The sequence below is a fragment of the Somniosus microcephalus genome, chromosome 11 (genome assembly GCF_052327205.1).
Source record: "Somniosus microcephalus isolate GS21.2 chromosome 11, FLI_Smic_1.0, whole genome shotgun sequence".
NCBI lineage: Eukaryota > Metazoa > Chordata > Chondrichthyes > Squaliformes > Somniosidae > Somniosus > Somniosus microcephalus.
The window spans coordinates 217,973,930-217,986,215 of NC_140997.1; the positions used below are offsets into that span (position 1 = coordinate 217,973,930).

The 12,286-nt window shown below is 46.6% G+C and overlaps 1 protein-coding gene across 1 annotated transcript in view; it reads left to right on the top strand.

The window, feature by feature from the left end:
• Nucleotides 1-12,286, top strand: part of LOC147111249 (putative monocarboxylate transporter 5) — a 65,299-nt gene that overhangs the window by 24,181 nt on the left and 28,832 nt on the right. The window contains exon 2 of the mRNA XM_086001970.1: nt 8,170-8,302. Coding sequence (XP_085858096.1) covers nt 8,170-8,302 — 133 coding nt within the window. The remainder of the gene's footprint in view (nt 1-8,169; nt 8,303-12,286) is intronic.

The following is a 12,286-nucleotide window of genomic DNA, read 5'->3' on the forward strand; positions in this document are numbered from 1 at the left end:
GGTAACACATGGCCTAAGATTAACTCTATGGACCCTTTTTAAAGGACTGCCCTCTACAGGCTCAACTGCATGTGTAGTACCCTGTACCTCCACCACTCTGTACACAGTAGGACCCCAAGCATCCTGAATTTTGTTCCTACCCAAAGGCCTGTGTCGTAAGTATACCAACTGACCCACCTCAATGGTTGGACAGTACACTTTGTCTTTGTTAAGTTCAATTCTTTGAGCTGATTTCTTTTCAGTGTACTCTCTTGCCTCCTTCAAACGCTCTTGGTGGACAACCAACCACTCATGTTTCTTGTCTAACACTTGCTCCTGACCTAATAAAGCATCTACAGGAAGGTGTGGATGAACCCCGAAAAGCAGATAGTACGGTGAGTAGCCAGTCGTAGCATGGGGTGTTACATTGTAGGCATACACCAACTCAGATAAGTGCTCAGGCCAGCGGCGCTTCTTTTCTGGAGGCAGTGTACGCAAAAGATCATGTAAAGATCTGTTGAATCTCTCACATTGAGCATTTCCTTCTGGGTGGTGTGGGGTAGTGCGGGTTTTCTTTACACCATAAAGCTTACACAGCTCGGCAATGATTTCACTCTCAAAATTTCGACCTCTGTCTGAATGCAATCTTTCTGGGACCCCATACTTCATGAACCACTCTTTGAGAAGGACTTTTGCCGTGGTATCAGCCTTTTGGTCCTGAGTAGGGAAGGCTTGTGTGAATTTAGTGAAAACATCGGTCACCACTAACACATTCTCACGACCATCGGAGGCCGGTTCCAGCATGGTGAAATCTACAGCAACTACTTCAAGGGGCCGGGAGGCTAGAAATGATTTCATAGGGGCATGTATCTTGGGGTGGGGCATTTTTGTCAAAACACACCTCTCGCATTTCTTGACCCACTGTTCCACATCCCCATACATCCCAACCCAAAAACATCTCTGTCTCAAAAGGTTCTGTGTGCGCTCTATTCCCTGATGGCCCATACGATCATGCACACCTTCAAGCACGACTTCTTTCAAACAAGAGGGCAGTAGTAGCTGGTGACACTCACCAACATGGACATCCTCGATTACACGGTACAACAAACCATCTTGCTCACAAATACGGGGCCACTGCTTTAACGTGGATAATACTAGCTTGGATAACTGCGACCTCTCCTTGTAAGTTGGCCTTCGCTGCTCACCCCAAAACTTCCTAAACACGCTGAGGGTGGGGTCTGTGTCCTGAAACTTACGTAGTTCCTCTTTAGAGTAACCGGGAAGTGTTGGTGTGTTACCCTGCAACTCACTACGCTCAGTACTTTCTTCTGCGTCCGAAACACGGATCTGTCTGACTTTACAGCACTTGACTCCTGCTGTCCCTAAGTCTGGTCCTAGAGCTGTTCCCTTGTGAGTGACATTACATATGGCCACACAACCATCATAGTCCGCATCCCCACTGTCTGACTCGGGCTCCCCTGCTAACGGCTGCCTAGAGAGGGCATCTGCTGCTGCATTACAGCGGCCTGGGCGGTACTTGACGTCAAAGTCAAAAACAGCTAACTGAGCCACCCATCTTTGCTCAACAGCACCTAACTTAGCTGTAGAAAGGTGACACAGGGGGTTGTTATCTGTTATGACAGTGAACTTGGAACCTAGAAGGTAACCTCGAAATTTCTCTGAAACAGCCCATTTGAGGGCGAGGAGCTCTAGTTTCATACTGCTGTAGTTTCTGTCATTTCTTTCAGCATTACGGAGCCTCCTACTGGCATATGCTATCACTCTCTTCCTATCTCCCTGCTGCTGGTGGAGGATGGCACCTAATCCTAGGTTACTGGCATCCGTCTCTACAATAAAAGGCTGAGTGAAATCTGCGTAACCTAACACTGGAGCACTGATCAGCTTTTCTTTCAGCTGTTCGAAAGCAGCTTGGCACGCCGCTATCCATGAACCTTCAAACAACCGTTTTGCTTTTGCTGGGCTGTCTTCCCTAAGGCATGCATTGACTACGTCATGGAGAGGGCCAGCTCGTTTAGAAAAATCCTCAATGAACCTCCTGTAATAACTACAGAAACCAAGAAATGACCTCAGATCTTTGACTGTACTGGGGACCGGCCACTTCTTTACGGCGGCAATTTTCTCTGGATCTGTCCCTATACCCTCCCCTGAAATTTGATGCCCAAGGAACCTGACTTCCTGCTGCAGGAAGTGACACTTTTCAAGCTTTACTTTCAAACCTGTCTCTTTCAGTCATCTCAAGCCTCTCTAAATGGTCCGGGAAGGTCTGAGAGAACACAAGGATGTCATCTAAATACACTAATAGGATGTGGACCACTAAGTCGCTCATAGTCGCTTGCATAAGTCGTTGAAAAGTCGCAGGTCCATTACAGACACCAAAAGGCATTCTGAGGTACTCAAAAAGGCCAAAAGGAGTTGTAAAAGCAGTCTTAGGCCTGTCACTTTCACGAACAGCAACCTGGTGGTACCCACTTGCAAGATCAATGGTCGAGAAGAACTTTGCACCATGAAGGGCATCAAAACTCTCGTCAATGCGGGGCAAAGGAAATGCGTCACGTCTGGTTTTTGAGTTTAGTTTCCTAAAGTCAACACATAGTCGTATGTCTCCATCAGTCTTACGAACTACCACTATGGGTGAAGCGTATGAACTATTGCTCTCCTGGATGACACGCTTTCTTAAAAGCTTAGTGATGTGGTCCCTCACCTCTTTGTACAGTGTAGGTGGGATACGACGGTATGGCTCTGTAACTGGTGCGTCATCTACCAAGTTAATCTCATGCTCAACTTTATCAGTGTAGCCTAGGTCCTCATCCTTAAAAGCAAATACTTCCGAATACCTGGCTAAAAGTGCACCTAACTCTGCTTGTTGGCCCTGTGTGCCACCTATGTGTAGTTTGTCCAAAAGCAACTGAATGTCTTGGTCTGTCATCTGTCCTTCTTGTCTGCCAACAGTTACTTCCTCTGTGTCAGCGGAGATGCGTTGAAATCGCACCTCACAGGAGTCCTTGTCTACACACTCTGCCTGAGTCGGAATACCAAGCCTGGTCCTGGGGTTTAACCACACATCCTCCTCAGAGAAATTTACCACCTGCACTGGAAATAAATGTCCCTTTGATTCAACTAGAGTGGGGACAACTACCAGGCCACCTGGCAATGGTGTGTTACCTGGCTCCAACAGCATTTTAGTGCTGCCACCTGACTGAGTTTTAAGTCCCTTTACATAGACTGTAGCTATGGAAGACGCAGGCACATGTACAGCACCCCTACCAGCTACACGGACAGAAGATGACTTTGGAGTGATGTTACACTGTTGTACTTGCTGAAATGCTTCCCTCCAATCTGAATCCAACTTTCCCCCTAGAGTAGTGTCAAACTCAGCATGAACTAGTTGTCTGCATCGGCTGATGATGTTCATACCAATAAGACCTGGTGCTGCAGGCTGTGACTGCTGATGCTCTTTGACTACCAGGAAACCACATTCGGGTAAGGTTATGCCCATAGTTTCAACGTCTAACTCAAGGTAGCCCAAGTAGGGAATGTCCAACCCGTTGGCGGCAGTGATCTTAAGCCACCTGGTTGTAGGCAGCATATCCTCATCCCTCCCAAGTAAGTGCTCTCTGAAAAAAACTTCAGTAATAGTGCTGACTTGGCTCCCGGTATCCAGTAAACAGTTAGCAGTAACCCCCCCAATCTTGAGATCTACTACTGGACATTTACCTACTGCACGGTCAAGAAATCTGTCACGAATACCAGTACTGTTCTGAGAGCCTGCAGGTTTTCCTCGCATTGCCCGGCTCATGGCAATCGAGGGAGTTAGTTTTCCTGCACCCCAGCCAGCATTGGTGGATGTGTTTGCTACCTCGTGCTTCTGAGGACACTGTTTGGCAATGTGCCCCGCCCCGTTGCACTTAAAGCAAATAGGCTGACCTTCATCAGTGAACTTTGGCTTGGCTCTAGGTTTCCCAACCTTGTCATTACCCGTGTTTTCCTTCTGTAGAGCAAGACCCCGTACTGCCTCTGTTAGTTCCCCGATAGCTTTACCCTGTTCCGCCACCACTTTAAGAACATCCTGTAAAGTGACAGCCTGGCTGCCTGGTACCCCAATGGCAGAACACTGAAGATCCCTCCCCGTACTGTCACACACTACATTCTTGCTCTTTGCAACTTTAGTGCTACAGGGCTGGTCTTCTAAGGACCATAAGACAGCTTCCTCACGTACATCGAACAGGGTAGACTGGGGGTTGTCTCGTACAAACTTGCGCAACTCTCTCCGGAGTGAGGGATCTCTAACACCATCAACAAATCTGTTTCTGACAACCCGTTTTGTGTCCGGCACAGCATCAGGTGATTGCTTTACCAAAGTTCTAATAATCTGAGAGAGTGCATGTGAGTATTCTTGGAAACCTTCACCCTCTTCTTGCTTGCGTCCATAGAAAGTTTCTAACAGCTGGGACTCACTGTGTTTTTCGGTGAAAGCCCCCCTTAGGTAACTGAACAGGTCACTGGGCTGCTTAGACTCTCCACCCAACCATAACCTAATTTCCTGTAGGGCTGCCCCCCTCAACAAAGATCGAATGAAATCTACCTGCTCTGCAGGAGTCTGATCTCTAGCTCGTAGTACACTTTCAACCTCTTCAATGAACTCATCAACTGAACGACTATCTTTAGATACCTCACCACTGAATGGTTGGATCTGACGCTCTCTGGGTACATACACATATGACTTGGTTGCCCCATTACCTAGAGTGGCAATAATTGCCATTGCTTGGTCATGGTTTTTTTTCAACTCTGAAATCTGTGCCTTGAGTTGATCTATCTGGTTGCCCTCACCCACACTCGAGGTATTGTCCTCACCATCCGAATTGTGAGCTCCACCCGCCTCCTCAGGAGGGTCTAACATTTTGACTCAGTTCACAAGTCCCTGACAGTCACTGAATGGGATGGCCGCTGTGACGATTCTTCTCCAATGGTGTCCCTCCTCGGTGCCTTGATGGGTCCTCTCCCAGATTGGTCCTGGCGCCCTCTGGATCCCGTCTGTCTGGTCTGGTCCTCCTTAGCAACCCCAGGCAGCACTCTCCGTCCGTCTCCAGGTCCACTTGGCACCACACCGCTCTTCCCCCACTGCCGTATTTTATGTAACTTTCCCAAACCTGAGAAACTCCAAGCTAACAGACCCCACTCCTGGTACCAAAATGTGTAGCCTGGCGAAATGGAGCAGCACAGGACACGAACTTTCGTTTTTGGGGTTTTTTATTCTGTATTAATAACTTGGGTCTAGGTTTAGGATGAAATTGTAAATACATAAAACACAGTCGACAAAATACGGCAGTGGCTTGCTGTAAAACAGAACATGAGGTAAACCACAAATCATTATACAAAACAAAACATATCATACCATACATTCGTATGTCCCGTTATCACTTGTTACCTCTTACAAGCAAACAGAAAGTATTAAACTCGTTCGAAACGTAGCCCCAAGGACTCAACAACAATTTTAACAAAGGTTAACACCAGCACATGGTGGGACAATCTACAAGCATCCCCGTGATATCGAGTGATTTGGGAAACAATATCACTTTAAAACTATGTCTGGCTGCACTAAATGCTGTTTTAGTTGTACTTTACGCAGACTAAGTTCATTTCAAAAGTCATATTCACCCCAACTCTCCTCAGAGCACACCCCTCACGCTGGATCTAGAAAATGGAGGCTGTGAAGAAAGGGGAGGTTCCTTTGGCATCACATGGCCCTTCCCATAACCCTTTTCTCCTTTTTTCAAATTCGAAAGGGGAAAATGAACCGCGCCATCTAGTGGACTTAAATATTCACTGCATTTTCCCACTTGGCTACATATAGATAATGGCTTGCCTTATCAGCCAATTAGTGTGATGTCAAGGCCGGATTTCTGTTTCGGAGAGCTTAGTGATAAACTGAAAACTGCAACTCACTGAGCAACCTCTATCCTGTGACTCATCAAAAACTTAACCGACCTTTAGAATTGAACCCATTCCCATCTTATCATTTCCCTGTGTGACTTGCATGAGTCTCAGAGGAATGTGGTGTGATGTGGCTCCACAAACCGTTGGAGATTGGGGCAGATAGGTCACCACATAAGGCACTGAGAACCAAGAAGATATTTTCCCCACTGGAAGGGGAGAGCGAATTGGAGGTGAGTCACAGCAGGTGTCTCTCACACATCTCCAGATAATATTAAATAGCAAAAAGAGATGATTAATAGCAGACCACCTCTAACCCTATCTGGCCAAGAATGCTGCAAGGCACAGGAACATGGAGATCCTAGAAGGAGAGAAGAAATGACACTCTCAATACTTGTGTCTTGTATTCACAGCAAAAAAGCAGTTTCCAAATTCCCTTAATGGCCTCACCTCTCCCTATCTCTGTAACCTCCTCCAGTCCATACACACTTCTCAATGCATGACTCCCCCCACTCCTCAAACACTCACCTACCAACAATCTGTACCAATCACAAGGCACATCTCCCATTCCTAGCTTCACCTCACCCCCTTGGAGGAGACGGTGCTGGCCATTCTTGGCAGGGGCATGGCTGAGCCCTTGGCCAGTGGCAGGGCTGAGATAACACATGATGCTGGTATCCTCATACGTTATCCTCCTTTTCGCATGCATCTCTTGTTTTCCCGCCCTCCCCTCACCACAACTCCACCCTTGTTCCTTCCTCATTTCACACACCCAAGAAATGCAGCTTGCCCAGCCAGTGGTTTACCAAGAAGAGGGAGAGGAGAGTGAAGAAGAAGAAGAAACACCGTCACTCGATTTGACACTCCCAGCCACCAGCTCCTCAAGGTCAACCAGCAGTGTCCCCCCACTGAAAGTCAGCAGCCTTCCACCAGCCATGTTGCAGCCAATGGGGTAGCCATGACATCAGTAGGATAGGCAAAGGCACACACAAGACAGTCACTAAGAGAATGCATAAGGGTGATGAGTTGATTTCTTGATGTCATATTGGATGGATAGATGTATAAAGTTGTATTGGAAAGTTTGCTTTTTGGTGGTTTTTATTTCAGCATTGTGGCCAAGAGGACACCGTGATGGTCAGTAACAGAGGGATGGTAAGGTGTGGGACAAATGTTGAAAGGGGAATTGGGGTTGTGGTCACTGGTACTGCAGGTGGATGATTCCATCCCGGATATCCTGGCCAGAAAGGGGCTATCTGGATTGCATCCTTCCTTCTGCTTCCTCCTCTTCGGCTTCTTCTTCTTCCTTCTGCGAGCGGATGCTGTAAATCTGAAATGTCAGCATAAAATGCTGGAAATACTCAGCAGGTCAGGTAGCATCTTGACATGAATTCTGTTTCTCTCTCCACGGATGTTGCCTGACCTGCTGAGTAGTTCCAGCATTTTCTGTCTTCTCAGAGGCCTTCCTTTACCATCTGAGGCCTTTCAAGCATCCAGCAGCAGTCCCTGCACTCCCTGCACACTTTTAACATGTATTGCACCAACCCACTACTTCAATAAGATCAAAAAAAATCCAATCCAAAGCTTAAATGCAAACTTACCTGGAAGATATGTATGTCCCTTTTAAGAGGTGCTGACAGTGCCTCTGTCAGTCTGCTGAATGCTGGGTTTTCATGGCGCGCTTAGGACCCAGCACTGAACTCAATGCTAAGGTCCAAATTCGCTGAGGTGACGTTAAGTCGGCGTTGTACGCTGACTGATGTCACCTCTTAATTTACATTTCTTGGGCCAGCGCTGCTATTGGCAACACTAAGGCCCTCGCCAAAATGGCGATTGCCGAGTCCCACACCACAGAAGGGCGCTAGCGTGGCGGCCGACATTTTTAGACCCGATCGCGGCAGTGACTCACGGCGGTAAGTGGGCCAATTTCTAGGCCATAATTTGTTGTTGGTGGTGATGGTATTGTAATTCCAGGTGAATGAACCATATCATTTTATGGAAGTGTAGCACAACATCAGTGCCCAGTGGAGCAACAATAACACTAATGACAACTAAAAGCAATGTTGCTCACAGCTGTGAAATAATAGTACAGGTTTGTTGGTTTAACAACAGCCTGTGCCGTGTGGGACCTTGATTTTCAATCCTCCATCGATAACCACACATGATATGTTGCTTAGCAGTGGGTAATCACGGGGAAGATTAAAGCTCTGAATGTAATTTTTGTTCTCTTTGATTCTGTAGATAAATGTGTTGGCAATGGGAATACTGAAATCGTTTGGGATTCTATCTGTAGCACTTCAGGAAACATTCCAGGCATCTATGGAACAGATCAGCTGGATTGGATCTATTATGGCATGTGTACGTTTAACAGCAGGTACTATTAATATGTAAGGCTTTCCTGTATAGTGTAGAAATAGAAACATAGAAAAATAGGAGCAGGAGTAGGCCATTCGGCCCTTCGAGCCTGCTCCGCCATTCAATATGATCATGGCTGATCCTCTATCTCAATACCATATTCCCGCTCTCTCCCCATACCCCTTGATGCCTTTTGTGTCTAGAAATCTATCTATCTCCTTCTTAAATATATTCAGTGATTTGTCCTCCACAGCCTTCTGTGGTACAGAATTCCACAGGTTCACCACCCTCTGAGTGAAGAAATTTCTCCTCATCTCAGTCCTAAATGTCCTACCCCGTAACCTGAGACTGTGACCCCTCGCTCTAGACCCCCCCAGCCAGGGGAAACATCCTCCCTGCATCCAGTCTGTCTAGCCCTGCCAGAATTTTTATACATTTTGTTGAGTCTGTGTGTTCCAGATATACTTATTTTAAATAACTGGACACAGACAACAGGAAAAACTTAAACAGGTCTTTACTACTTGAAGGTCAGGGCTGAACTGCTTTACAAATTACTACACAGAGCTTATATACCGGTGTGGTCACCACCGGTACTACAATATACAGTAGCAAGAGAAAGTAGTCCATCTTCTTAAGGTAGTTCTCTTAAGGTGGTACAGGTTACATACACCACAATTCCTCCCTTTTTAGCTTAACAGTGTACACCCCAATTTAAACATAACATGGATAACATATATACAACTTTCATGCAACTGTTCAAAGATTCAGTCTCTGAGGAGGCCTCCTGATCCGAGTTGGATAACGCCTTTCAGGGGTCTCTGATTCTGGTTGCTGGGGTGACTCCTCTAATTGATCTCTTATGGATTGAACATCCTCATGTACGTTCGCGTTTGAGGTAGATGCTACAGGTTCAATAATTTCTTCCACTGGTGTCTCTGCCGTAGCCATGGGTTCGACCCTTGTTCTCGATTCTACAAGTTGGTCAGCATGACGTCGTATTACGTTTTCACCAATCTCTACCGTGTACATCAGGGGTCCTTGTCTGGCATGAATTGTTCCAGATTGCCATTTCTCATTCTTATAGTCCCGGGCTAACACTGGTTGTCCTATTTCGAAACTCCGAGTGGTCTTGTTATTTACATGCTGGAACTGTTTGTTTTCGACTTCCCTATGCACATTTGGTTTTAACAAATCCAACCTGGACCGCAACCTCCTGTTATAAAACATCATGGCAGGACTTTGATTTGTCACTGCATGCGTGGCATTTCGATATGCCATTAGGAAATTGTCCAATATGGTCTTCGCTCATGGCCTTTATCGCCTTTTTGAACGTTTGTACAAATCTCTCGGCCAACCCATTTGTAGCCGGATGATATGGGGCAGATGTATAGTGTTTCACCCCATTCTTCTTCATGAATTTCTGGAATTCTTCTGACACGAACTGCGGTCCGTTGTCTGAACATATCTGTTCTGGCAATCCATTTCTTGCAAATATGGTTCTTAGAACTGCGATCGTCTTTTCCGAGGTAGTGGTCGCCATCTTAATCACTTCTGGCCATTTAGAATGTGCGTCTACCGCTATCAAAAACATGGAATCCATGAATGGACCTGCAAAGTCGATATGTACACGCAGCCATGGGGTTGAAGGCCATTCCCATGGATGCAGCGGTGCAATTGGAGGTGCATTTTGAACTTTTTGGCACCCTGAGCAGCTTTTAGTCAGATCCTCTATTTGTTTGTCGATACCTGGCCACCACACATAAGCCCTAGCAAGGCTTTTCATCTTGACTCCCCCCAGATGACCTTCATGCAGTTCCTTTAGAACTCTCTCCCTTAATTTAGGAGGAATAATCACCCTTGTTCCATACATCAATGTTCCTTGACAAACGGACAGCTGTTCTCGTCTGGCTGAGAATGCCGGTAACAGTGGTTCGCCATGTGCTGGCCATCCCTTCACTGTCAATTCGTAGACCCGAGACAGTGTCGGGTCGTTCCTGGTCTCTCTCTCAATACTCGCATTGGTGACTGGCAAACATTCGATGATGGTCGAGTGAAATAACTCAACAGGGTCAACTGTCGGTGCCTCTTCCGCTGTAGGTAGTGGCAGGCGCGACAGCCCATCAGCATTACCATGTTGCTTTGTACCTTTGAATTCGATCTCATATTGACGTGCCCCTAGGAAAAGGGACCATCTCTGGAGCCTCTGCGCTGTCATCACCGAAACACCCTTCTTAGGGTTAAAAATGGAAACCAACGGCTGGTGGTCTGTCAGCAGCGTAAACTTTTGGCCTTGCAGGTAATGATTACATTTTTTTACTCCCCACACGAGGCTGAGAGCCTCCCTATCTATCTGAGCATAGTTGCGCTCAGCGGAGGTCAATGATCTGGATGCGAACGCGACTGGTCTTTCCAAGCCATTTGGCAACTTATGTGATAGCACTGCCCCAATACCATATGGAGAAGCATCACAAGCTAAACGAATAGGCAGCGTTGGGTTAAAGTGAGCCAACACTTCCTTAGAGGTGATCAATGCCTTGCTTTTGTGAAAAGCCCGCTTACAGTCCTCGCTCCACTTCAATGGCACTCCCTTTTGTAAAAGAGCATTCAGCGGGTGTAGCACCGTGGATAAATTTGGCAGAAACTTATGGTAATAGTTAATCAACCCTAGGAACGACCTCAACTGGGATATATTTTCCGGAGCGGGAGCCTTCACAACAGCTTCGATCTTGTCAGGTGACTTGTGAAGCCCCTCCTGGTCAATGACGTGACCACAGTACGAGATTCGCTTCTGAAAGAACTCACATTTCTGGCGATTAACTCGAAGTCCATACTCTTTCAATCTGGTGAGCACCTGTTCCAAATTAGCAAGGTGTTCCTCATCATCATCTCCTGTAATAAGAATGTCGTCCAGATAGCATTGTGTGCCAGGAATTCCCTGTAATACCTGCTCCATGGCCCTTTGCCAAATCGCTGGAGCTGATGCCACTCCAAAAACCAGTCTATTATACCAATATAAGCCCTTATGCGTGTTGATCGTGAGATACTGGCGTGACGCTTCATCAACTTCCATCTGTAAGTACGCCTGCGCCAGGTCTATCTTGGTGAAGTGTTTCCCGCCAGACAACGAAGAGAAGATATCCTCAATCCGCGGAAGCGGATATTGCACCGTGTGAAGAACCGGATTAACAGTGATCTTGAAATCGCCACAGATGCGAACTTTCCCCGGTTCCCCCGGCTTGTTGCTCAATGAACGCTTCATGACGGGAACAATGGGCGTGGCCCATTCGCTCCAGTCCACCTTTGACAGTACTCCTGAATGTTCTAGCCCTTCCAGCTCAGCTTCCACAGCAGGTCGTATCGCATAAGGTCTGGCTTTGAAAAATTTCGGGTTTGCATGTTCTTCAACCTTGATGTTTGCCGTAATTCCTTTCAGTGTTCCCAGTCCCTGGTGGAACACCTCCTTAGCATCGTCCAATATTCTGGACAGTCGTTTAGGTTTGACATCGTCCTTTTTACCGGAATCTACAGTTAGTGCTTTTAAGGAATGCCAGTCCATAATTATTCTCCTGATCCATTCCCGTCCCAGTAGTGGTGGACCTCCCTCAGGTAACACATACAAGTCCATTCCTTTGCTTTCTTTACCCTTGTGGACCACCTTTACTTTTATCTTTCCGATGGGGTACACTCTTTGCCCCGTGTATGTTTTTAATACAATCTCCATATCCCTTAGGGGAATGTGTGAGAATAACCTTTTGTAATCTTGCTTATTCATGACCGTCAATGCCGATCCCGTGTCCAATTCCATCTTCACTTGGACTCCTGCTATCTGGAGTGTAACCCAAATAGTTTGGTGGTCTGCTGTGTTACCCACATTATGTATTCTTAGACAACCCAGTTCCTTACTGTTGGAGTCTGAATCCGTCTTCTGTTCATCCGAACTGTTCTCTGTCACCTTGTGTACTTTTTTGTACTTCTTCTGTGGTGACTTTTTGTTGCTGGTCTT